This window comes from Geotrypetes seraphini, chromosome 13 (genome assembly GCF_902459505.1).
Source record: "Geotrypetes seraphini chromosome 13, aGeoSer1.1, whole genome shotgun sequence".
In the NCBI taxonomy this organism is placed as follows: domain Eukaryota; kingdom Metazoa; phylum Chordata; class Amphibia; order Gymnophiona; family Dermophiidae; genus Geotrypetes; species Geotrypetes seraphini.
In genome coordinates, this window is record NC_047096.1 from 6,446,136 (window position 1) to 6,471,893 (window position 25,758).

Below are 25,758 nucleotides of genomic sequence, written 5' to 3' on the forward strand. Positions count from 1 at the left end.
AGTGACAGCTCTTGGTCACAAACTGGAACTCCCTGTCCGACCACTAGATGTCACTGTAGAGACGGTGTGTCTTTCGATGGGTCTGAAGTGCATGTCCCATTGCCTTTTGCAATATCAGAATCCACTGGCATCACCAGGCAAGAGAACAGATTGATTTCGACCACTTATGATGCCATTAGCTGGTAGCATGTACTCGGATCCTATGTGATGCCACTGCCAGAACTTTTATACAAGACTCCCCTACAGTGATTTGAAATTGAATTGCAAAGTTCCTTACAGAATTTCAAGAGCATCAACTCAAGTAAAATGATGAATAACCCTCTTCTGAAATGTATTGCACTACTAAAATTTTTCTTACCTGATGGGGGGGGGGGAAATCAAAATTTTTTTGGAACTCTAATTTTAAACTCAAACAGAACATATTAAACTCAAGGCAGTTGACCTCCGTCTAATGGGCTTATTCCCTAATTCTCACCCCATTTTGATTTGAAGATCTACATATTTGTTTTTTCATCCATCCCATGGATGTAAACAGGGAAAAACTCATTTGTACAAATGGCCCACCAATAGTGCAGCTTCTCGCCCGAAGGAATGAACTAAGCATCGCTCAGCATTGTCAAGTCATTCATTTTCAAAGCAGTGAGCAGAAAAGACAGTCAATCCAAGGTCAGCCTTTCAACCGGACCTCCTCTCTCGTGCCTTCTGATAAGCTTTAGCAAAGCCTGGTGTCAAACACAAATCCAAATATTAACCTGGCTACTGCAGTATTTACAATGGACTGAGCCTGTGGCACATCCCCTACACAGCAAAAAAGCATGGGTACAGATAACAAACTACATTCAAATGCATTTATGAAAGCCCGGTGAAACATATATATATTTTTTTCTTTGCATGGTAGTTTGCTTTTGCCATTGAATGTTTTACAAGATAAAACCAAACACTGTTTTTCCCTTGCCAACATATACATTTTTTTTTCTCCAAATACACAACTGATAAGTCCACAAATGTTGCTTACAAATAATTGTGAAAATAGAAAGCAGAAATTAGTTTGGGACTATAACTACCAAAAAGCCAGATCATAATTTTGTACACAATTATGTTTTCACAGAGACAATAATCAGCAGACAGAAAAAAAAGAATACACCATATGCACTGGTTTTGATGTGAAAAAAAAAGGCTGCTAAAAAAATTCTCTTAAGAAAATGAACACCATCAATGAAAGGAAATTCTGTTGTTTCCTGTTTATTTATGTGGCCAGTTGCTATCGTGTGCCAAATCAGTAAACTGTGCTAGGAGCATATTATGAAAGTCAATATCTTAATTATCGTATTTTCAGTACTATCACACACAAACAAAAAATAGAATTCTGTCATTGACTTTTTAATTGTTTTTTTCCTAAACTTTTCTCACTACAAAAGAAAAAAGAAAAGAAAAGACAAACAAAACAACTGTTCCCTCCCCCTCCCCCAAAAGCGAAAAAATATAATAATGGTGGATTTTGGTTGATTAAAGATTCTCTTCCATGGAGAAATTTTTCACAAAAGCCATTGCTTGTCATCTATTTTTTTATATATTTATTTATTTGTCATTTCTTCATGAATAAATATTATCCATTAAAATCCTTTAAAAAAGGTGCTTTAGACACAGTGTTACAAATTGCTTCATCTGATATCCTTGTCGTCACCACGCCTCTTCTTTCTGGCATTCCAGAAATGTACGCATTTTCCTTTCGTTTCAAGCAATTCTTTGATGTCTTTACCTTATTTTTCACATGCTCCTTTCAAAGAAATCTTTACCTTGTCTTTCCAAACCACTGAGGTGCTGAGTGAGATCCAGGAAGACCGTGCCATTTTCTCCCGCTTTTGCCTATTCCCATCACGATGTGCTACTCTCTTGTACTTCCAAGCCACGACTGTTTTCTCAGTGACTAAAGAAAGAAAACGTGGCGAGGATTCAGGAGGCTCCCGCGTAAGCGTTGGATCTGCAGTTCAGATGCGACAGGATCTTTATAAAGCAGAAACTTTAACCACATTGGTGGTGGTGGTGGTGGTGGTAATGTTTGTTGCCTGGCCTAGCGACCCTGCAGGCCTGTTACTGTCCCCCTCTGGCGTCAGTGCCGGCGACGTAGGGATACTGATTATTGCCGTTGTTATTTGAGAAGCTTTGCAGTTTGGTCTCAGGCCATCGTCAGACTTCAGGTTTAGACTGGAACGGCTAGAAGACAGAGGAGGATTGAGTTATAGAGAAGGTTAAATTACTGGTTCCCCAGCCTGTCCTAGAAGCAGAACCTAATTGGTCTGGTGTTTTTTTTGTGTTTTTTTTAGAAATCCCTAATGATTTTGCATGAAATACATTTCTATACACTAGAACATAAAGAGTTGTCATACTGGGATAGATCAAAGATCCATCAAGTCTAGTATCTTCCACCAATGGCCAACCTAGGTTACAACTCCCTGGCAAGATCCTAAGAGGTAAAATAGAGTTTATGCTGCTTGTCCTAGGAATAAGCAGTGGATTTTTCCCAAGTCCATAATAATGGTTTAAGAACTTTTGTTTTAGGAAATGATCCAAGCCTTTTTTAAACCCTGCTAAGCTAACTGCTTTCATCACTTGCTCTGGCAATGAATTCCAGAGTTTAATTGCACATTAGATGAATAAATATCATATATAACTCAAACAACATCCCTTTGAATTCCAATATCTGAACAACATACACATCTTCTAAAAGGATTAGGCAAAAGTGACAAAATTATTGTAAATCTGATTACCTAGGAGGTCAAACAATAATGATAAAATAACTAGCTCAGGGTTGAGAAATGACAAACCCAGACCAGAATTGCCCTGTATTATATTTACGAGACCAGCTAGAACAGTGGTCTCAAACTCGCGGCCCACCAGGTACTATTTTGAAGCCCTCGGTATGTTTATCATAATCACAAAAGTAAAATAAAACCGTTTCTTGATCATATGTCTCTTTAGCTATAAATGACAATATTATTATTAAGACTTAGCCAAAAGGAAAGATTTATCAACTAGAAAGAGTTTTACCTCGTGCAAAATTGTCATTTCTTTAATAAGACATTAACTATTTTTTTTGAGGCCCTCCAAGTACCTACAAATCCAAAATGTGGCCCAGCAAAGGGTTTGAGTTGGAGACCACTGAGCAAGAACAATCTATTTTTTCTCTCCCACTAGGGATCCCTTCCATATTCATCCCTATAAAAGACTCATTCCCTTATTCTGTATTCACACAGGGCTTCCAGAGATAAGGTTAGGCCCACTTCATTAGAATTTTATCTCTTTTTCAAGGCCTCCATTCTCTTACCCCTTTATCTTTTTTTTTTCTTTTCTTTTCACAGAAATCCTGAGGACTTGGCGGCTGTGAGCATCTCTATTACATCTGCTTCCTATAATTAATTACCCATAGAAAATGATAGGTTTTCTCTTCTATGCATCTGCAAGCTATTGGAACCCAGGGATTTTTTTTTTCTTTATAGCTTTCTTTTTTTTTTAGTTCAATTACTCCTTTTTTCAACATATTTCTAACTCAAAGGGAAAAATTCTGGCTTTAAGTCAAAAGTAAAGTGTAGTTTACCTGCTTACTTTTGGTGGGGGAAGGGTTTGGGGTTAGAGGGGGAGACAAAAGGTAAAGCAGTGAGACAAGGGGAAACAATTCAGTTTTAGCCCCTGCAACGGTTGTGGGTAGGATCCTCCCCTCTCTGCCCACCCCAAATTACGCCTATGGTAGCTTCATATGGGAAGGTAACAGTCAAAATGATTTTTTTTGTGTGTGTGGCATGGTATTTTTAAATAAAAAATTGTTAAAAAAACTTTGATAAGATAGTCAAGAGCCTTCTGCAGCACGGATGTGATTTACATTAGCAGTTGAAAAAAACCACATCTGTCTGGGCTGCTTGAGGACTTGCGGATTGTGCCTGGAGGGAAGAGCAGACTTTCTCAAGGCTTCTTCACTCTACACTGGGTAACATCATGACCCCAGACTGGATTAACATCGGCACGAGAGCAGCTGAGTGAACTTCTCTTATGGAGGTGTCTTAACTTTCAGGCTGTCCTGAATGAATATTCATTGATCGCACATATTTGTATACATTTGACCTGAAACCTGGATAATTTGCACATCTTGGTGACTAGGAAACGCAACCTAAAGGCTCATGGTGGCCCACCTCTGCCCTGATACCTCAGGCATGAGCAAATTTGCAATGTATTATATCCCATGATCACCAAGAGAAGATACGGACCCAGGTTTACCTGGTGGTGAGAGAAGGTTGCTCACTGCACTGGATGTGAAGAGTGCTTAACTCCTGCATACTTCTCAGGCGGGTGGCCGGTACATTGGAGTTGGGGAGGTGGGTGGTTTTCTTGTTACGGCGTGCACAGCATGATGTGGTCAGCCCGGCGTGGCTCGACAGAGACGGGCTTCGTGAGCAAGGGTAGTTCGGCATCGAGCTCTCCATGCAGTTCTGTTCGTACAGCTGCTCATCAATAAACTCGTGGTTCTGTCAAGAGCACAGAAGTGGATTACCTTTCTAAGTCTTTCAAACGTCCTCTCAGTTTCCTTCACCATGAATCAGATTGCCCTGTCCACAAAATCAGTGCCAGTGTGAAGTGGATGATTTAAAGGGCTTCTCCCTCCTTCAAATAAACTACTGTAATTTATCACATACGTTTGTCACTGCTTAAACACTACTCGCCCAAAATAATGCATCAAAAGAAAAAGTGCGTCAGTAGCCAAGGCCTGGCAGCCTGTCATTACTTTCAAAGTTCTCCACCTTAAAGAACACATGGTAGATATGTTATTAAACTTTGCTGCTGGAGTCTGCGGCCTTAGATCCCTGCGCTCTGCTGCCGTCTCTGGCCCTTTCTGCATTTGAATTCCGGCTTTAGATGACGTCTCAGGAATTTTTTTTTTAACCCCTGCTCGCTACGTCTTGATGAAGTTTCGAATCCAACCCCTCTTTTACAAGGCCGCGCTAGTGTTTTTAGCGCCAGCCACGGTGCTAGCAGCTCGGACGCTCACGGGAATTCTATCAGCATCGGAGCTGCTACCGTGCGGCCGGCGCAGCTTTGTAAAGGAGAGGGGGGATAATTAACCCCCTGCAGTCTGTATTTAGAGAGAATTTCAGGCCTTTTGGACGCCTGCGTCTCGCACTCTGCTGAAGTTCTCACTCTGGGGTCCTTCTACTAAGGTGTGATAACCGCTTTAGCGCCCGTAGAATATGCGTTAATTCGGTTGGTGCGCTTTAGTAAAAGGACCCCTCTGTTTCTTGTTGACTCTCCCACCCCCCATCTCAGAATGCCTGTGGCTAGTAAAATTCTTAAACAGGCCCCTATGAAAATGAGAGATTCCCCCTTTTTAATGCTTTTATTTACAGAAGTTATAATGCATTCTATACATCTTAGGCTCAGTGATCTATTATAACCAATTTATATGGCCAGCAATATTAACAATAATGTTTAATTGCACAAAAGAGGGATTATAAACCTTCAAAAATTTGATCCATGAATAATTTTGTCACCAATTACTCTGAATCATATTTCTAAAGCATGTTGCCACGGCTCCAAATCCCCAGCACACCTGTTACCTTGCACTTTGGGGGTTCACTAATGAAGGCAAGACAAATAGGGGTACCCAAAGACTCCAAGTCATCAGGAATAGGCCAAGCCTGGTTGAATATTGACCTTCTGAAAAAGCAGAATTACCAGTTCCTGTGCACAGCTGGACAAACCCTGGACTGTTTCCTGATGACCTGGAGCCATTTGATTAACAAGATAATTGCCTGGGTAGGGGTGACAGGGAGCTTTCCCTGGACAGAGCAGCCTTGGTGTCAAGCGCATGGAAGTCTGCTCAACCTCGATAAAATTCCACGATAGGAACTTACATTGGAATAGCAAGTGCCGTGGACATAAAAACAGTTCCGAATTAGGTAACCCAGAACTGCGCAATACTTGCAAGCTCTTCATCCTTCTTGGCATGATAAGCAAAAGATTCATAAAAGGCACAGTTCTTTCTTTTGCAAGCACAGACAACAAAGAGCTATTTGGGAGGTCGGACATCAAGGCATCAGACCGAGTCATCACCCAAGAAAGTGCACTGATGGAGAGAAGACACAGCATGCCCAAATCATCGTGAGCTGCAACAAGCCCGAGACAGCAGCCTGCATCAAGACAGACAGCCCAGACAGATCATACAGAACAGATAAAATGTATTGAATAAAACAGAATACCTTATTGGTAGAGGATCGCACAGATAACAGAGGATCATCCACAAGATAGGACAATCCCTACAGGACAACATGCCAACAAAAGATAAAAACACAATTCATTGTACATTCCAGCATTCCATATCTCAGTCCCAGCATTCCATTTTGAACATGCAAGTTTTAAAAGGCAATGCAACCTTTACGTAGAGATCTATTAAAATAGTCCTCCCCAAAAACCCAACAGACTCCATGGCCATGACAATTGAGGTTTACTTGAAGGCAAAGCAGAGAATCAATCAAAATGGCACCTTTCTGTTGAGCGAATATGTCTTTCACATGGCCCTGCACACTCAGGGCTTTGCACACAGAATTTAAAGAATGGGGAAGTTGCACCATGACCGTTATTGCTGACAATTAACAGCCAACAGTCATTAATGCCAAATAGCATCTCATTAGCTTATTAAGTTATGCGCACAACTGGCCATATTCTATAACCCATATGCAAAGTTTTGCATGCTAGTGGCATTGTAGATTTGGGGGTAACTGTTTAACCCACTTTTGGAAAACACCCCTAAGTTTTGCATAACTTTAGTCGGCCTGGATTAACCTGGATGCAAAATGACAATGCTCTTCAAAGAACTTGCAGTGGAGTTTTGAAGGCTGAGACTTGTTGAAGAAGAATGTGTGAAAATTGGTTTCTTTTGAACAATTTTGAGTGGAATGGAAAATGCTCAACTCCTTGTAAACGCAAGGTCCGCATAAGGAAAACGAGGAGAGAAAACCCCATGGGAAACGAGCAAGATCCCCCAAAAGATTTTACAAAAGCGTGAGCGTCGGAGCTGTTACTGCCACAGCCGGCGCTAAAAACCACGATACGCTTTTGTAAAAGGAGGGGGTAAGTCTTAAAAATGACGAGATTCTTCCAATAAAGTATATTTGGAAGAATCTCATCATTTTTTAGACTTCATTTTGTGAATAAATCTCCTGTTGATGTTCATTGTTCCGTCCTCACTCTTTATTTTGGATTTTGTTCAGCTCCTTGTAAACACATTTGCCTTAGTCTCAAAAGTCTCACGACACGTAGATAAATAAAAATGCGTTTCAAGATCGTTTGCAACCGACAACTAGCCCATTTCTTACTCTTTTTAATTCGGGGATAAAATGTTTCTTGCTCAATTCTATTGATGAGAAAATCTTAGGCCCAGATGCTCAAAACCCAATGCTGGCAGCAGGAGCGATTAGCACCAGAACTGCAAACATGCGCAAAACCCTCCAGCACGCGGAACTGCATGCAAATTAATGTGCGTAGCATGCACAAAACCCCCCCAGCACGTATGCTAATCTTTGCACTGAAGATCAGTGCAAATTGTATTTAAAAGTACCGAAATGGATTCAAATCAGGGTGATTATATGTAGGGTTACCAGGCCTCCGGATTTCCCCAGACATGACCCCCTTTTCGAGGACATATCCGGGGGTCCAGACGGCTTTTCAAAACCCAGCACTTTGGTCCGGGTTTTGAAAAGCGGCCTGCCCAAATCACATTGGGAAGGGGCATGCATGGACAACCATTGTGTTGCATCTGTGCATGCCATCTAGGGGCGGGACTGGGGGGGGGCAGAAAGGGGCAGAATTGGGGGCGTGGCCAATCTGATAACCCTAATTATATATTTACTTGAATGCTCAGCAGACGGTGCAGAAACTAATACTGGGATTAACACAGAAAACACACCTCCAGGTCTGGAACGGCATTTGGGTTCTAAGGAGAGGATTTCTTATGCATTTTTCACATGGAACTGCAGGATTTTGGCTTCTTTTGAAAGAAGTAGCGCTGATAGTGAGAAAAAAAATCTGTGAATCGGAGCAAAGTTGAGGGTGAGGCCGGACATTGGCATTTGTTATGAGCATCTTAGGGTTACCATATTTTTCTCCGGGAAACCCCAGACGCATGAACCCCACCCTGTTCTGCCTCCAAACCCACAGCCCCGCCTAGTTGCACTTCCTGTCCCGCCTCCTGTCCCGCCCCATTCCGCCCCAAGCCCCACTCATACAAAACCTCCGATCATCTTCCGGACGAGGGCCTGGAGCATGCGCGGATATGAGCTACGTCATCTGCGCATGCTTGGAGGCCTTCCATACGCCTCATCGAGGCTGTCCAAAATCCAAACAAATGCTAGATTTTGGAAGGTCCTTCCGGGAGCCCAGACAGTCCTCTTAAAAGAGGACATGTCCAGGTTTCCCCGGGCATCTGGTAATCCTATCTTAGGGGATTTAAACTTTTTTTTTTTTTTTTGGGGGGGGGGAAGCTTATATTTCAAGGTGCAGGGAAAAGGTGCCGATTGCTCTTGCACTTCCTGTTTTGCCTGTCACATGCACACAGGAGTTTTGCAGTGAGGGCAGCTCTTGAGCATGTGTTAGTCACGCTCCTCCCCATTGCTTTCACTGTACTAAAGTGCCTAAAGTTTGCATCCCATTTGCTTTGGGCATTGAGGGGTGGGGGCTAGTTCTCAGTGCCGTCCTTGCGCAATAGGATGTATGCTCCCCCCCCTCCAGCGCTGGAGTTTTGAACATCAGGACCCCACAATTTGAGGGTGAAAACTGCGTGCTATGAGGAATGGTTAGATGTGAAAGACAATTCCACAAATTCACTTTTTGCTCTGGCGCGGTTCTTCTTTGGCACCACAAAATGCTTCAAATAGTCCGATTTCCACATGTTAATCTCTAAGGCAACTTTTTCACGATTGCAAACTTTCCACCAGCCTTAGCTGTAGAAAGCATAAGAGCATTTGGGGGTTCTCTGGTGAAACAAAAGGTTGCATGCCCTTAAAAACCTGTTTGTAGATTATTATCACTTTACAAGGGGTGGGGGTGCCAAAAAGTTCTCAGCCCAACCAAGAAGAGAATGATGGGGATATGGTTCAATCAATGATTTGAAACAACGGCAAAACACAAAATTTTGTTTCTACGAATTGGCACTTAATGAAATAAGACGACACTCTTTTCGGCTACGGTGGCAAAATAACGCTCAGAATTGAGGAAGTTGGTTGGTTGGGCTGAGAACTTTTCCGCACCCCCCCTCACATTTGTTTCATTCCATTTGCGGCATTAGGAATTGACTCTTTGAATAAAGAAAACTCCAGCAAGCCTTTTTGCTCATAATCCCTCAGTAGTGTTGGTACTAGGCATCCCTGCCTGGAGATTAAAATCTGCAATCTATCCCCTGGCTCGGCAGAATATAGAAAGAATGATTTTCAAGTAATCTACACAGGTAAAAAGTTTGTACAATCTTTGCATCAGAACAGACAGCTTGAAATCTGTCACATGCATTTTACTAACAATTTATTTTGAAAGCATGAGTTAAAGTTTTGGAGGGAGCATCACAAGAGTACAAGCCAAAAGTAATGATAGCACGATACAGTGATAAAATGAATCAAACTGTAGACTGAGATTTTCTGGACTGAAAAGCCTCTATCGAGTTTACATGGAGAGATTATGGAGTTCGATACAGAGGTGAAGTTGTTTGGAGTGATCTCGCTACTATGTAATATTGGTTGACCATTTCTGATTTGTGTATTATTGTAAGTCACCCTATGCTGGGTTTAGAAGGACGACAGAGTAATGTAAGGAATAATTAAAGAAATGTTTTAAAACAAAGACAGTACCCTAGTTATATAAGAAAATAAGTATTGCTTAATCAACTCAAGTCCACAATAAGATCCAAGATGTAATATAAGCGGAATAATAAGAAAAGACTGATCTGGTTTTAGATCTGTAATTCATCAAGTCGCTAGGACATGAACACGAGTCGATGGCACCTAACTAACCATAGGGTTAAATATTAAACCTCTTTTTCATGGTGCAACCATTATGCAGTAAGTTGGGGTTTAATTCTTCCGACTCGACAGAAGGAGAATTTTATGACTTTATAGACCTTTGAATTTTCTTCAATTAGAGGACATTTCTCCATTCTTTTAAAAACTTCCCTCTAATTTTAATGACGTTTCATTAAAGGAGAAGGCTACAATTTGGAATTCAGTCTTAGGCAGGTTTTTAGACGTTTTTTAAGTTTTGATTATGAGCCCCGTACTGTTCACAGATGAATCTTTTGTAGAACACTTTCCTTTCCCTATCAGACAAAATAGAAGAATTTGAATCAACAAGCCCATAAGATAACCCAAATTTGGAATAAAAATCATGGCTGCTGGTGGCATATCATGCTACGGAAAGACAGATTTAGTAATAGTTGAAAAGAACAAACCAGTCAATAGAGACTATTACAGGGAAAAAATACTTCCAGTTTATGCTGTAACCACAAAAAAAAAAAAAAAAAATCTAAGAATGTTTCCTCGTCAAAACCTCATCGTTCTGATGCAGGATGGAGCACCAGCCCATACTGTCAGGGACACAATGAGAAAGATCAAGGACTGACTGGCCTGGGAATGCTCCTGATCTCAATCCAATTGAGCATCTGTGGGCAAGGCTCCAGGATAGTGTCCTACGTAATCCACGACCCAGAACCAAGGGATGATTTGATCCAACGTGTCAGTGAAGAATGGGATTCCATCATGCAAGAAGACATTTATGCATTAGTAGAAAGCTTCCCTCGCAGAATTACTGACTGTGTGTCAGCAGAGGGACAATCCACTACATACTGCAAGACGATCTTATTAATAAACAGTATTTGTACTAAAATGTTGAATTTTTGATCCATTTTCTTATACTGCTGCAGAAAACGCACGGTTCTAGGGGGTCAGAAACTTTTATTACATCCTGTATATATATGCTGACGACATTTTACTGGTCTATAGACTCATCTCTTACATTGGCCTTGAGTCCTTTGCGAGATTGTTTAAAGAATATTAATAGTTGGTTGAGAGAAAATAAATTGGTGTTGTACATGTCCCAGAGTCGACAGAGGAAGACACCATGGTTGAAATCGTTATTGGATCAACACTGTGTTAAAATATTAACTAGTTTTAGGTATCTGGGACTATTAATTGATTGTTATTTAAATTTTGAAGAACGGGTGTCTACAGTGATTGGCGCATTGAGGCAGCTAAGAGCCGTTCATAAGTTTTTAGATCAGGATTCTCTATATAGTTTAATATGTGCTTTTGTTTTATCAGAATTGGATTATGGTAATTTAGTTTATGCAGGAATTAGTGACAGGACAATTGAAACGCTTACAAACTTTGCAGAATGCTGCCATTCAGCTATTAGGTAAGTTACGTACTAGGGATCATGCAACTCCCTTGTATTTAAAATGTCATTGACTGCCGATAGAACATAGAATTAAGTTTAAGATCTTGCTGTTAGCTCATAAAGCATTGAGCTGCAGCTTCCAGACCTCTTGACTTTAGCATTGTTTTATGCTCCTAGTTCAGGGGTGTCAAAGTCCCTCCTCGAGGGCCGCAATCCAGTCGGGTTTTCAGGATTTCCCCAATGAATAAAGCTATCTATTGAAAATGTAAAGCTAGCTATCCTCTTCATAACCTCTAATTTCTTATTATGTCCTTCCCTCATTGAATTTACCTGTAAACCATGCTGAGCTCTATCTTTATGGAGATGATGCGGTATACAAACTTAATGTTTAGTTTAGTTTCTCTTCCTCTCTCTCTTTTTTCTCTCTCTCTCTTCCTCTCTCTCTTCTTCTCTTTTTCTCTCTCTTTTTTCTCTTTTTTTTTTTCTCTCTCTCTCTCTTCTTTTTTTTTTCTCTCTTTCTATTTCTCATTAAAAGGCGTCATGTACGCAGGTATATTAGGGAAATCCCTTTTCTTCAAATTCACTGAGCTTTGGAACAACCTCCCTGTCCTGCTGCGGAACCTCAGCTCATTCCAATTATTCCGAAAGCATCTGAAAACCTGGCTTTTCTCCACAACGTAAAGCTATCGATTTAAAATGTAAAGCTAGCTATCCTCTTCATAACCTCTAATTTCTTATTATGTCCTTCCCTCATTTATTGAATTACCTGTAAACCGTGTCGAGCTCTTTCTTTATGGAGATGAAGCGGTATACAAACTTAAGGTTTAGTTTAGTTTAGTTTAGAATATGCATGAGATCTATTTGCATGCACTGCTTCCATTGTATGCTAATAGATCTCATGCATATTCATTGAAAACCCAACTGCATTGCGGCCCTCGAGGAGGGACTTTGACACCCCTTTCCAAGTTGATTATGAAGATCATTGAATGATAATAGTGTAGCTTCTTTACCTCATATTTCTAAGGCTCACCTTGCGTCAACTAGAAATTGTCCAAACCACATGCTTGAATAACATAACTGGGTCAATATTCAAAGCAATTTAACCAGAAATGGTTCCTGATCGGTTAAATCACTTTCTTGGGGCTAAGTGCTTATTTTCACTTGGACATAACTGGTTAGTGCTGCTGAAAATGTCTGGTTAGTGCCTGATGCAAAATCAGCTACTTTCAGGGTGTTCTGGAGGTGGAGTCAGCACTTGGCTGGTTAAGTACCAAAATTCAGCACTTAACCATCCAAGGTAACCATATAAATAGGTCCACATTAAAGACAAGCCTATCTTTCTGGGGTTGGCCATCGCCAGTTAAGCGCTGAATAACACTCTAAACTGGCTTTAGCTGGCTCCTGAAACCCAAAATTTCAATGCTGGCAATTAAATTTCCGGGCATAATGCCAGTGAGGGACAGCAAAAAGACCCCTTTACTTTTTTTCTCTTGGTTGCTAAAATAACCACAGTTTGAAACAAAAATCAAAACACCTGAAGGTGCCGGATTTTTTTCATCCATCCCCGATGGACTTCCCTTTATTTATGGATCAGATAATCTGGCTAATTTGGGGAGAATCAATAAAAGCCATAACAGTGGGGGGCAGTTCATCAGCGCAGTGGTTACTAGGCTTAATTAATAACAGTGGCAAATTCACCAAAAGCCTAACATTTGAAGAGTTTAATTTCTTTCTGCCCCTCCCCTGACATTGGGTCATGACATAATAAAGTAAAATTACTGAAAATATGAAGAAAGATAGTGTAATGATCCAAAAAAGCTTAAAAGGGAATTCGGTCTTATGTGACAGCACCTTGAACTTCTGATGCTGACATCGTGAGCATGCTCAGTCCTCCTGGGAAGAACTGAGCATGCTCATGGTTCTGGTGTCAGCAGCTCAAAGTGTGCAGTGCTGCTGATGCTGACATCGCGAGCATGCTCAGTCCTCCTGGGAAGAACTGAGCATGCTCATGGTTCTGGTGTCAGCAGCTCAAAGTGTGCAGTGCTGCTGATGCTGACATCGCGAGCATGCTCAGTCCTCCTGGGAAGAACTGAGCATGCTCATGGTTCTGGTGTCAGCAGCTCAAAGTGTGCAGTGCTGCTGATGCTGACATCGCGAGCATGCTCAGTCCTCCTGGAAAGAACTGAGCATGCTCATGGTTCTGGAGTCAGCAGCAAAAAGTGCTGCCACTGACTGTCCTGCTCTTCTGACTAGGGGCAGGCTCCATATTTCTTCCTCTGGCAGAGCTTGGAGAACCCCACCAGTTACAGGAATGATGCTCCTGCCGATGGGTGGGACTGAGGCAAAAGTGGAGGGGCCCAGGCTGGCCTAGGCCCGCCCATGGCCACACCCCTGGACTTGCAAACTGAAAAAGTGAGCTGGCCTTTTTGCAAAGCTTAGGAACACTTATTGCAATCACAACCTGTCATCAAGTTATTGGCATAAATACCAATAACCATAGAGCATAATGGGGCGGGGCATAAAGCAGTTGTATGGAGTTATGGTTACTTCTGACCGCAGATAGAGAGGAGGCAAGGTCAGGTCAGTTGCCCAGCTGCTAATGTTACTTACGGTCGTTTTTTCCAGGCAGTGCAGCAGATGGTGGTGTTGGCTTTCTATTAAAGAGGTTGATTTGCTGATGTGTTGTTCCTCTTCTGTGCATCCCTGCATGTAAACATAAAGCCAGATATCAAACCACTGGACAATTTGCTCTTCTGGAGGTTACAAAGGACAGCTGGATGAGTGGTGGATGAGATGACAGATGCTGTCCCACTTGCCCAGGACATGGTGAGTGACGAATTGGGAGCCAGGAGGTGCAGCTGAGTCGATTGGGTCAAACAGACAAAGCTTGAACACTAATAACTTGGTATGCCACTTTGCTCCCAGGTCAATCGGACAAACTGATTCAGCTGAGGTTTGCCTCATTGCATGCTTGGAGCCGTAGTTCTAAATTTCTTAGGAATTTCAGGGGGAAAAAAAAATCTAAAGAAGAAATACACGAAAGCAACGTGGCAAAACCAAGACTCGATCAACTTGTTTTGTTCATCTGGGGCTGATGTATGTGACAATCCAACTGGAGAATTCTCAACAAAAGAGAAAGCTTTGCCTGCCTGATCCTTGACTTACACACTAATCCAGAAGGCAGGTGACACCTCCCAGGGCTGCAGGGAGTGCACGACCCAGAAAAAGTTTTGTTAGCATTCATTTTAAATGGAGTCTTTATGATTTTTATATGTTTTTCAGACATTCATGGTTTTTGCATGCTCACACTGATTGCGTGCATGTTAAACTTGAAGGTGGACATGCATGTAGACAATTTGGTCCAGATCCTCTACATGGCTGTGAGATTTCTTGTTGCTACTGGTGAAGCCCCACCATGAGTATTTGCTGGTCTTTGACATTGCTACTGTTGGCACATGAGAAATATACCACGTCAGGTCAAAGGTTCGTCAGACAGTCGCAAAAGATCATACAGACACTCCACACCAACTGCCCATTCCACAAACTCTACACCTCCCTCCGAGAGATAAAACATGGCATGGTCAGATATAGAATATAGTTCACCCTAGAGCTTCCTTTCTATTGAATGAGGCCCACCTCCTGTTGATATATACATTGGAGGTATTTAAATGCTTATTTTTAAAAATTATTTATTAAAAAAACATTTAGGCTGCACAATCCAACCATTCTAGGTGGGTTACAAACTTTAAATGTACATAATCTCAAACAACACATATTTTCAATGTAAACACAAAATAAACTAAAGACATTATCAATCAATATACTGTATTTTTCAGACCATAAGACACACTTTTTTCGCACCCCCCAAAAAGGGGGTGGAATAGGGGGGTGCATCTTATGGACCGAATACACTGCGTGCCCCCAGGTACCTTTTTTAGTGCAGTTACTGACTGCAGCCAATCACAGAGTGGCACGGGACCAGGCAGGAAGCGCAAAAGTTGCACTCCTGCGCTGTGCATCGCTCTTCTAAGACAAAGGCAGCCGTCCAGGAGACTGTGCTGGACCACCGCCACTTAAAAAGGTAACGGGGGGCCTGAGGGCGGCTTTGGGCAGCTTTGGGCTTCCCAGCACCAGACGCACCTATGTGTAGAGGAGGAAAAACCAAGAAGAAAACAATTCTGAACCAAATTTTTTTTCTTGGTTTTTCCTCCTCTACAGGTGGGTGCGTCTTATGGTCTGAAAAATACGGTAATTAACATAACATAAAAATGTATTTCTATATCACAAATACCTTCCAGTTCGATGCGGTGTACAAAAGAATAAAAGTGGACAATAACAGTGAATTACATTTCGATCAATTATAGTAACACAGCATAACAAATGCTTAAAATGCATATAATTGAAATACCATCTAATCAGTGGCCCAAATTCAGAATCCCAGTGAGCAGCTTGGTATGACAGCTGTTGATTTTAAATCTTGTTTGTGAGCAACCTTTAACTGCAGGAAACCTAAAAAAAAATGATAAGTTGCACAAAGAACACCCTTACGTAATAAAAACAAGGCTGGTATGCGATAATGCGATAATACGGAAAACTGCACCGGCACTGAAATTCTCCTGAAGAAGCTCTATGCAGAATGAAACGGGGACGCTCCGTCAGAGCACTTTATTTCTATCAAGAAATTGACATCATCAGCTGGCCGGGGAAAACAAAGCTAAGTACAAGATTTAAACAGAAAGCTTGTTTTTTTTCCCCCTTAGAATGATCATTAAGGTTACCATGTTGGAAAACATATGAATTTATTGATCATAAACAAAATTTAATGAAATTAAGCATTAATCAGAAAAATCTGATGTTTATAAAAGAAAACATATAAAAATACTTAAAAAGAAGAATTTAAAGGGACCAATGAATGACAGCTTGCATTAAAGCTATATACTACTGGAGCGGCTTGTGGGTCACTCTATTCCGATGTCTCCGGTAGGCTTGCTTTTGGATAAATATGAATCTTTGCGAGTGCCTGCTCGGGGACATCGGTTGCTGATCCGGAAAGGTGCTGTTATAGGAAAGAAGATCATTCTTAGCGTTTGGACGCAAGCCATCGCACCTGCTTACTGGGCTTGGAGGAATCGATTTCATAATTTGACGCTCTTGGAGCAGCACCATGCTCGTTTGTCCGTCAGGCGGACGAAGATTTTCCTGCAGACCTGGGACCCCTATATTTCCTCGCTTTCTCCTAGGGCCAGAAGTCTGGTATTAAACTCATTTCGATGATGATACCCTATGCTCTCTGCGGTTTCCCCGCGATGGTTGGTGGGCGTTTGGATGAGTGTGACTGGAGGGTATGATTGGTTGGATGTCTGTGGAGTTAGTTGGATGGGAGGGGATTCCATTCTGTGGGTGGGTGGATGGGAATTGGTTGTCTGGTTTGCTATGTGCTGAGCGGCATAAGAAAACAGCTTGCTCAGCATACTCCTTTCTTGCTGGTTTTGGGATATGGGCTGGGTATCATGATGTGGGTTGGGGTTGAGTTGGGGGTTTGGGTTTAGGAGTGGGGGGGATTGGAGGGATTCATTGGGGGGGGTAAAAATTGTTTGGTTGTACGTTTGGTGATCTCGACCTTGTATTGTTGTGTTGTATTATGTATTTACTGATAGTGCACCAATAAAACATGATTTATACTAAAGCTATATACTACTGACCAGCTCTAAAGTCATAATAGCTGCAAGCACTGGGGGTGACCTTTTCCCCTCATTAAATGATATACCAGAATGGCTGCCAATACAAACCTGTGAGGTTTTAAACATAAGGAGGAGAAAACCATTCATATAACGTCCATCAATCATTGGATACGGTTATAAATAAAGCACCCATTCTTAAATAAGACTCTGCCCTCTACTGGAAGCCAGAACAGCTTTTGATAATAGGAAGAAACATGGTCAAATGTCTTCAAGTTAACAATCAATCGGACAGCTGTGTTCTGAGCAATACATAATTTTTGAAGAAGAGATGGCTGTCCCTCCAGGTAAATGATATTACAGTAATCTAAATGACCCAGTTCTAATGACTGAACAAGCAGTTGACAAGGGGTTCTTTCAAGATACAATCTAAGAATTTTTGGGGCTGGCTGGGACTTTTTAGACAGTTGTTAGAATCAATGGTGCTATCGAAACTGGACTCTTGCAACGCAATTTATTTAGGCCTTCCTGCTGTCTGTTTGAGGGCACTACCGATGGTTCAGAATTCAGCTGTTCGAATGTTGATGGAAAAGACTCCTTTTGAGCACATTTCTCCAGTCTTAAAGAAATTGCATTGGATTCCAATTAAATTTCGAATAAAATTTTTGAAAATAATTCAAGAAGGGATATACAAAATTACACCCGATTATTTGAGAAAATGCTTGATAATATACAGACCAGGTCGATCGTTAAGATCAGAAAGTGATAGCTTATTGGATGTAAGGAAAAGGGATTTAGTGAAATATGCAAATACGAGGAAATCATGGGGGTCCTTTTTTTAAGGTGCGCTAACTGATTTAGAGCGCACGCTAAATGCTAAGACATCTTCGCATGCCTATGGGCATCTTCGCATTTAGTGTGCGCTAATCTTGATTTCGCGCGTGCTACATCGGTTAGCGCACCTTAATAAAAAGATCCCTATGTTTTTCAGTTGCAGGTCCAGTTTTATGGAATGAGATACCTGGTGCAAATACAATTTTGTGAAAATGTTTTACAGTTCAGGAAATTGCTTAAAACCTACTTCTTTGTCGAGGCTTTTACTTTGGGAAGACTTGCACGGTCTGTGTCTGTATATGGCCGTTTGGTGGAGGATGGGCTGGGGAGGGCTTCAATGGCTGGGAGGGTGTAGATGGGCTGGAGTAGGTTTTAACCGAGATTTCGGCAGTAGGAACCCAAGCACAGTACTGGAAAGAGCTTTGGATTCTTGCCCAGAAATAGCGAAGAAGAAAAAATTTAAAAAATTTAAATTGAATCAAGTTGGGCAGACTGGATGAACCATTTGGGTCTTTATCTGCCGTCATCTACTATGTTACTATGTTAATATTGATAAGTTATGCTTAAAAAGTGAGATGGCAGAATTAGATTTCAAAGACAAGAGATTATAGCAATTTGATTGCAGGATAGTAAGGCCAGAATTTGAAAGTGTTGTTTTGTAAAATCCGATGAACGTGTTTTGGGTCTAATGAGATTGTGAGTGGCTTAGTTTATTAAGCGGATTATAAATATTTACAATAAAATAAATAAATTGATCTCAACTTAAAACCTGGCTGGATTCTGAGAGAGTCCGGACTTCATAAAAGCTTCCGTTAAAAGATAAGTCTTCAAACATTTCCCGACATGAATTACAGAAGTAATCCGTCTAATCTCACCTGGAAGCAAATGCCACATGATCGCATCACCTTTGTATGAAAAATTGAAGATCGATAGGTAGACAGTCTAAGATGGACCTTCCAATACCAGCTTATCTGATGTTCATAACGGACACCCCTCAAGCAAGAGGCCAAACGTACAGGAGTTTCGTTATTCAGTGCCTTATGAATTAAGGTGAGGACTTTACATTTCACGGTGCCACGAGATTGGGAGCCAGCGAAGCTCTTTTAGTATGGGAGAAATGTGTTTTGAGCTCTCTCCTGTGTTGTCTTCCTTCCACTGTATTCACATTTAGATCCCTAAGTCTGTCCCCATATGCTTTATGAGAAAGATCGTTAATTATTATAGAAGCTGCCCTCTGGACTGACTCCATCTGGTTTATATCACTTCAAAGATTCTGTCTCGAAAATTGCGTGCCACAGCTACTAAAAAGAACACATGATACAATGTTAGGGATATTCTGAAAAGGAATGGAGAACAAACTGAGAATATTATCATGTTTCTGTGCAGCTCCTTGGTGCATTGTCACTTGAGTACTGTCTGCAATTCTAGGTACCTCAATTCAAAAAGGATGTAGCAGAACTAGAAAATATCCAGAGAAGGGTATAGAAATCTTTATGAAGAAAGGCTAAAGGGGTGTCAAGTGTCGGTCCTCGAGGGCCGCAATCCAGTCGGGTTTTCAGGATTTCCCCAATGAATATGCATTGAAAGCAGTGCATGCAAATAGATCTCATGCATATTCATTGGGGAAATCCTGAAAACCCGACTGGATTGCGGCCCTCGAGGAGGGACTTTGACACCCTTGTTCTAAGGGATGCTATAGAGCAGGGGTAGGGAACTCCGGTCCTCGAGAGCCGTATTCCAGTCGGGTTTTCAGGATTTCCCCAACGAATATGCATCGAAAGCAGTGCATGCAAATAGATCTCATGCATATTCATTGGGGAAATCCTGAAACCCGACTGGATTGTGGCCCTCGAGGAAGGACTTTGACACCCCTGGGCTAGGGGACATGATAGAAATGTCTAAAATTACGAGTGGGCGTGATGGGTAGATAAGGAACGATTAGGGTTACCAGATTTTCCAAATGGAAAATCCAGACCCGCCCCCCAGGCCCATCCGATTCCACTCATCCCCACCCCATCATGCTCCAGTCGTTCCCCCAATCCTGAACTAGTCCCAGTCCCACCCCCCTGCTGCCTGCCCGACAGCGATTTGATAGAAGCATTTCAAAACCCGGATAAAGTACCAGATTTTGAAAAGTCGTCCAGACCTCCCAGCATGTCCTCAAAAGGGAAATCCGGACATCTGTAAACCCTACGAATAATTATTTAACTTTCAAATAACACATAAAGAAGAGAAGAACTTCATGAACCCAATGACCAGCAGACTGAAAACATGGGGCATAATCGAGCTGTAGCATAGGCATCGGAACAGGGGAGACCACAGGGGCCATGATCTCCCCATAAATTGGCGGTCATTTATGGCTCTACTCCCCCCACCCACCTCCTCCAAGCCACTGTAATTTTTAATCTTTGGGCAGCTGCTGCGAAGTGTCACTGCAGAATGAAGACTTCCAGGGCAGCTCTGCTCATTGACGCTGTGTGGCGACTGTTGGAAGATTTAAAATGACAGCAATCGGAGAAGATAGGCGGGGGAGTCAGGAGCTGGAGAACGAGGTTGTGCCACAGGATCCTGCTGGGGCTAGGGCAGAGCCTATGGCCCCCTCCCCCCAAATGAAAAAGCTGTGGAATCTCTTGCTGGAGGATGAGGTTTCTCGAAATTCAGAACAGGATTGGATAAGTTCCTGGAGGAAAAGTCTATAAACAATTAGTCAGGTGGACTTGGGAGAGTCACTGCTCATCCCTGGAAAAGAGCCACAAAAACAGATGTACCTTTTGGGATCGGTTGAGTATTTGTGACCCAGACTTCTCTCTGATACAGACAGGGGGCTAGATTCTATAAATTGTACTCACAACAGGGTGTCAAAAGACCTGGGCTTAGCCGCGATGCCATAAAAACATAAGAATAGACTTGCTGGGTAAGACCAATGGTCCATCAAGCCCAGTAGCCTGTTCTGATGGTGGCCAATCCAGGTCCCTAGTACCTGGTCAACACCCAAGGAGTAGCAATATTCCATGCTACCGATCCAGGGCACGTAGTGGCTTCCCCCATGTCTTTCTCAATAACAGACTATGGACTTTTCCTCCAGGAACTTGCCCAAACCTTTCTTAAAACCAGATAGGCTATACTTATGCCTGGTGATATCTGGTGTAAATGTCAGCACCCAAATGACCCAGTATTCTATAACTATGAGTGCAGCTTTTTGGAACACCCCTGACATTCCCAAGCCCCTCCCATGGCCATACCCCCTTTGAGCAATGCCACACCCCCTTTTGAGCGTGCCGTCTTATTGATGCATGCACTAATTCTAATGGGTGCCAATTAACTTCAATAGTCAGTTGCTAGCACCCATAGAAACATAGAAACATAGAAACATAGAAAGATGACGGCAGATAAGGGCTATAGCCCATCAAGTCTGCCCACACCATTTACCCACCCTCTTAAGTCTACTGACCCCTAAAGTACAATAATTGTACTGTCATTCTACTGACCCGCCAATTCAAGTCCTAGTGACCCTATCCCTTGGCATGACCTCGTAGGGATCCCACATAGGTATCCCATTTGTTCTTGAAGTCTGGGATGCTGCGTGCCTCGACCACCTGCACTGGAAGCTTGTTCCAATGCTCAATCACTCTCTCCGTGAAGAAGTACTTCCTGGCGTCTCCACGAAACTTCCCTCCCTTGAGTTTGAGCGGATGTCCTCTTGTGGTCGAGGGTCCCTTGAGAAGAAAGATATCCTCTTCCACCTCGACCCGTCCCGTGATGTACTTAAAAGTCTCAATCATGTCTTCCCTCTCCCTACGCTCTTCGAGAGTGTAGAGCTGCAATTTGCTCAATCTTTCTTCGTACGGGAGACCCTTTAGCCCTGAGACCAACCTGGTGGCCATTCGCTGAACCGATTCAATTCTGAGCACATCCTTACGGTAATGTGGCCTCCAGAATTGCACACAGTATTCCAGATGAGGTCTCACCATGGCTCTGTACAATGGCATCATGACTTCAGGTTTCCTGTTGACGAAGCTTCTCTTGATACAACCTATCATCTGCCGTGCTTTAGATGAAGCCTTCTCCACCGTTATCAACGGTTATGAGCTCATTATTCAATTAATTTGCATGCCCACCTCAGCAGCGCACCTGCATTTGGGCAACATATCTAGAACCCAGGGGCAGGGTGCTGGGCTCCGTGGACCTTAGTCGGATTCAGCCTGGCTGTTATTACGCTCATATATAATTGTTTGAAAATTGGCTGAGGCTTGATATTTCCTTCAAGTTAACCTGCTGCCCAAAAGAGATTCGCCATGGCCTTCATTCTCTGCAGTTTGAGAGATAAGCTTCTGTGATATTTACTCTGTCTAATTCTCTTTGCATCAGGCTTTTAAAAATGTAGCAGGTGTAACATTGATATTTTCTCTGTGTTTAACTGTTCGCATATGCATACAGTTTATTCTCTCTCTCTCACACACATACACAGAAATATATATGAACGCACATATACATAGATACAAACGCACACACAAATGCACACACACACTCTTTCAACCTCTTTCTCTTTCTCAACCTCTTTCTCTCTCTCTCTCAACCTCTCTCTCAACCTCTCTCTCTCAACCTCTCTCTCTCTCTTTCTCAACCACTCTCTCTCTTTTTCAACCTCTCTCTCTTTCTCAACCTCTTTCTCTCTCTCTCAACCTCTCTATCTCTTTCAACCTCTCTATCTCTTTCAACCTCTCTCTCTCTCTTTCAACCTCTCTCTCTCTCTCTATCAACCTTTCTCTCTCTTTCTCAACCACTCTCTCTCTCTTTCAACCTCTCTCTCTTTCTCAACCTCTTTCTCTCTCTCTCAACCTCTCTCTCTCTTTCAACCTCTCTCTCTCTTTCAACCTCTCTCTCTCTCTCTTTCAACCTCTCTCTCTCTTTCAACCTCTCTCTCTCTCTCTTTCAACCTCTCTCTCTCTCTCTATCAACCTTTCTCTCTCTTTCTCAACCACTCTCTCTCTCTCTCTACCTCTCTCAACCCCTCTCTCTCTCTTTCTCAACCACTCTCTCTTTCAACCTCTCTCTCTTTCTCAACCTCTTTCTCTCTCTCTCAACCTCTCTCTCTCTTTCAACCTCTCTCTCTCTCTTTCAACCTCTCTCTCTCTCTATCAACCTTTCTCTCTCTTTCTCAACCACTCTCTCTCTCTCTCTCAACCTCTCTCTCTCTCTCTCAACCCCTCTCTCTCTCTTTCTCAACCACTCTCTCTCTTTCAACCTCTCTCTCTTTCTCAACCTCTTTCTCTCTCTCTCAACCTCTCTCTCTCTCTCAACCTCTCTCTCTCTTTCAACCTCTCTCTCTTTCTCAACCTCTTTCTCTCTCTCTCTTTCAACCTCTCTCTCTCAACCTCTTTCTCAACCTATCTCTCTCTTTCGTTCTCAACTTCTCTTTCTCACACTCACACACACACCGGAGACCTGTGAAATGCAAACGGTTAGATTCACTAAGCAAACCGATCATGTACCGATTGGTTTGCGAGCCCTTTGTGTCCCGATTTCCCTCCTGCAGTATTCACTAACCTGATTCCGATCCGCACATGCAAATGAGGGGAACTGCACGCAGGGATGCGATTCACTAACCAAATTTGCCGATTCGATTGTGCTGGCCGATCAACCCAAAAAAGCGACCGCTGAGGACCAGTCACTGAAGCCCTTTCCGACTGCCTTCTGCCGCCCTGCTCTCAGCCCTGTCAGCCTCGATCTCCTGCTACCCCGAACTGCCTGCCTGCCCCGACGCTGCCCTGATCGCCTCAAGTTTCAAGTTTAATAGTTTTTTTTTGATTAATCGCTTAATCATACTTCTAAGCGATGAACAATTTAAAAATTACATTTGATGGGTAACAATACAATAAACGACAATATTTAAAAGATCGTGTAAGCCCGTGGTTTTAACCTGCAGGCTTTAAAACGGGTTAGAACCACGGGCTGTAAAAAAAGTTTGGAAAAAAAAAAGATGCTGGGCCGGAGGTCCAGTGCATGCGAGGAGATCGCTATAGAGCGATCCATGCCGGCAGATGGGGGCGTCCCTCCGATCACCCCCATCTGCATGTTGCAGTTTGGTGAATTCGTAGGATCTGCCCGGATCAGGCCCGATCGGGTAGGTTAGTGAATCTAGCCCAAAGAAAAGAAAAGACTTCAAATAATCCAAAATACTGCCATAAAACTTATACACAAAGGAAAAAAATACGATCATGTTACTCCTCTTCTTATCAAGTCGCACTGGTTACCCATCAATCATCGGATAACATTTAAAATAGCTTTCTTAGTTTTCAAGGTACTATTGTTCAATACGCCATTATTCATATCTAGAATGATAACCCCTTACTGTACAACTCGCCTCCTTCGATCTTCCCAGCAAGACTTATTATCGGTCCCTTCGCTAAAAATTGTTGGAACAAGGAGAAATGATATGTTCTCTGTACTAGCTCCCCAACTCTGGAACACCCTGCCTCTTTTTATCAGAAAGGAAAAAGATCTTATTTCTTTTAAAAAATTGCTGAAAACTTTTTTATTTAATGATGCTTTTAATGATTAATTTCCTTCCTCTTTTATTTAATGATGTTTTTAATGTTTAACTTCCTTCCTTTTCTCCCTCTTTTATATTGTCTTTCCCTTCCTTATGTTCTTTCCTTTATTAAGAGAAACATTGTAATCCTTTCCCTCCTTCCCCTTGTTATGTTTTGTTAAGTGTTAGGTAAAGAGAAATTCTCTTCATTTTATTTAATTTAATTAACAATTGTTTATATTGATGTTTTGGATGTCTTATATTACTAATATGATAATATGTTTTTATAACTTGTATTTTATTGTACATCGCCTAGAAAGTTTTATATAGGCGATTTATCAAAATAAACCTGAACTTGAACTTGAACTACAAAGGAAAAACCCTGAGGGTCCGTTCCAACGAGTTTCCACTCTAGTAGTCAAGCTCTCTTTGAATTCTGTTATTTGATCAAATGTGTGTGGGAGGGGGGGGGGAAGGAAGACTGCTTTTGTACCATCTTGGCACCAACCTGAAGAGACTTTGTCATTCGCTAGAAAGAAATCCCTAACACTCTGCGATAAGGCTTCTCACCTGGCATTCTTGTGACCTCTGGTTGCCCTCCAAGATTGCAAATCCTGGGTTTGCTCTCTCAAATTCATGGGCAAATTGGAGGCAGGGAAGAGATGGTGAAGGTGAGCGGACTAGGCTGGCGGAGCTTATCCTGACCACCCCCTTTACACGTTGCTCTAGCTGGCAGATTCTGATAATATGCCATTAAAAGTGCCTGCGCAGACCAGCACTGATTATTCACACGGTTACAGGTGCGTCCTTTAGCATAATGAGTTCTTCCCACTAATATGCACAGGAGGGAAATGAGGCCTTCGTCTGAGGAAACTGGCCATTTAGCTTGAAAGCACATCAGCTTGCCATAATGTGGTTTTTAACACTGTCCTCCCACCTCCTGTGACTAGTTGATGGTTTTTCTTCCAGACCCTTCTTCATTACGAAGAGCGGCATTTTGCAGTTTTCTCTCCCCTGCCAGGAATATTTCTCCAGCGCTTGTTGCTACAATTCAGTAATTATGGGTCTCTCACAATGTCGCTAGAATCTTCTCAGCAGAAACCTGACGGTAGCGCCACAGAAATGAATCATCGGGCTTGGCTTATGGATTCTGTTTTCTGGCCCCCAGTTGCTGATAGATAACGGAGATATTTTCTGTATTGCAGCCCTCACAGATTAGTCAGGGAACATTTATTTAAACTTTTTTTTTTTTTCATGCAGATTCAATTCAGCAATCCTTTGTTATTAAGGGCA

At 42.2% G+C, this 25,758-nt stretch overlaps 1 protein-coding gene across 4 annotated transcripts in view; it reads right to left on the reverse strand.

Annotated features, from left to right (window-relative positions):
* Window positions 1-834: 834 nt before the first annotated feature.
* KCND3 (potassium voltage-gated channel subfamily D member 3) overlaps window positions 835-25,758 on the reverse strand; it is a 243,247-nt gene continuing 218,323 nt past the window's right edge. For 3 of the 4 annotated variants that reach the window (XM_033919250.1, XM_033919251.1, XM_033919249.1), the window contains exons 6-9: window positions 14,032-14,124; window positions 6,246-6,302; window positions 4,270-4,517; window positions 835-2,214 (exon numbers count right to left, since the gene is read on the reverse strand). In XM_033919250.1, the coding sequence (XP_033775141.1) occupies window positions 2,007-2,214; window positions 4,270-4,517; window positions 6,246-6,302; window positions 14,032-14,124 (606 nt within the window). In that variant the 3' untranslated portion in view covers window positions 835-2,006. Of the gene's footprint in view, window positions 2,215-4,259; window positions 4,518-6,245; window positions 6,303-14,031; window positions 14,125-25,758 lie in introns of all 4 variants that reach the window. The other variant, XM_033919252.1, reaches the window with a different exon arrangement.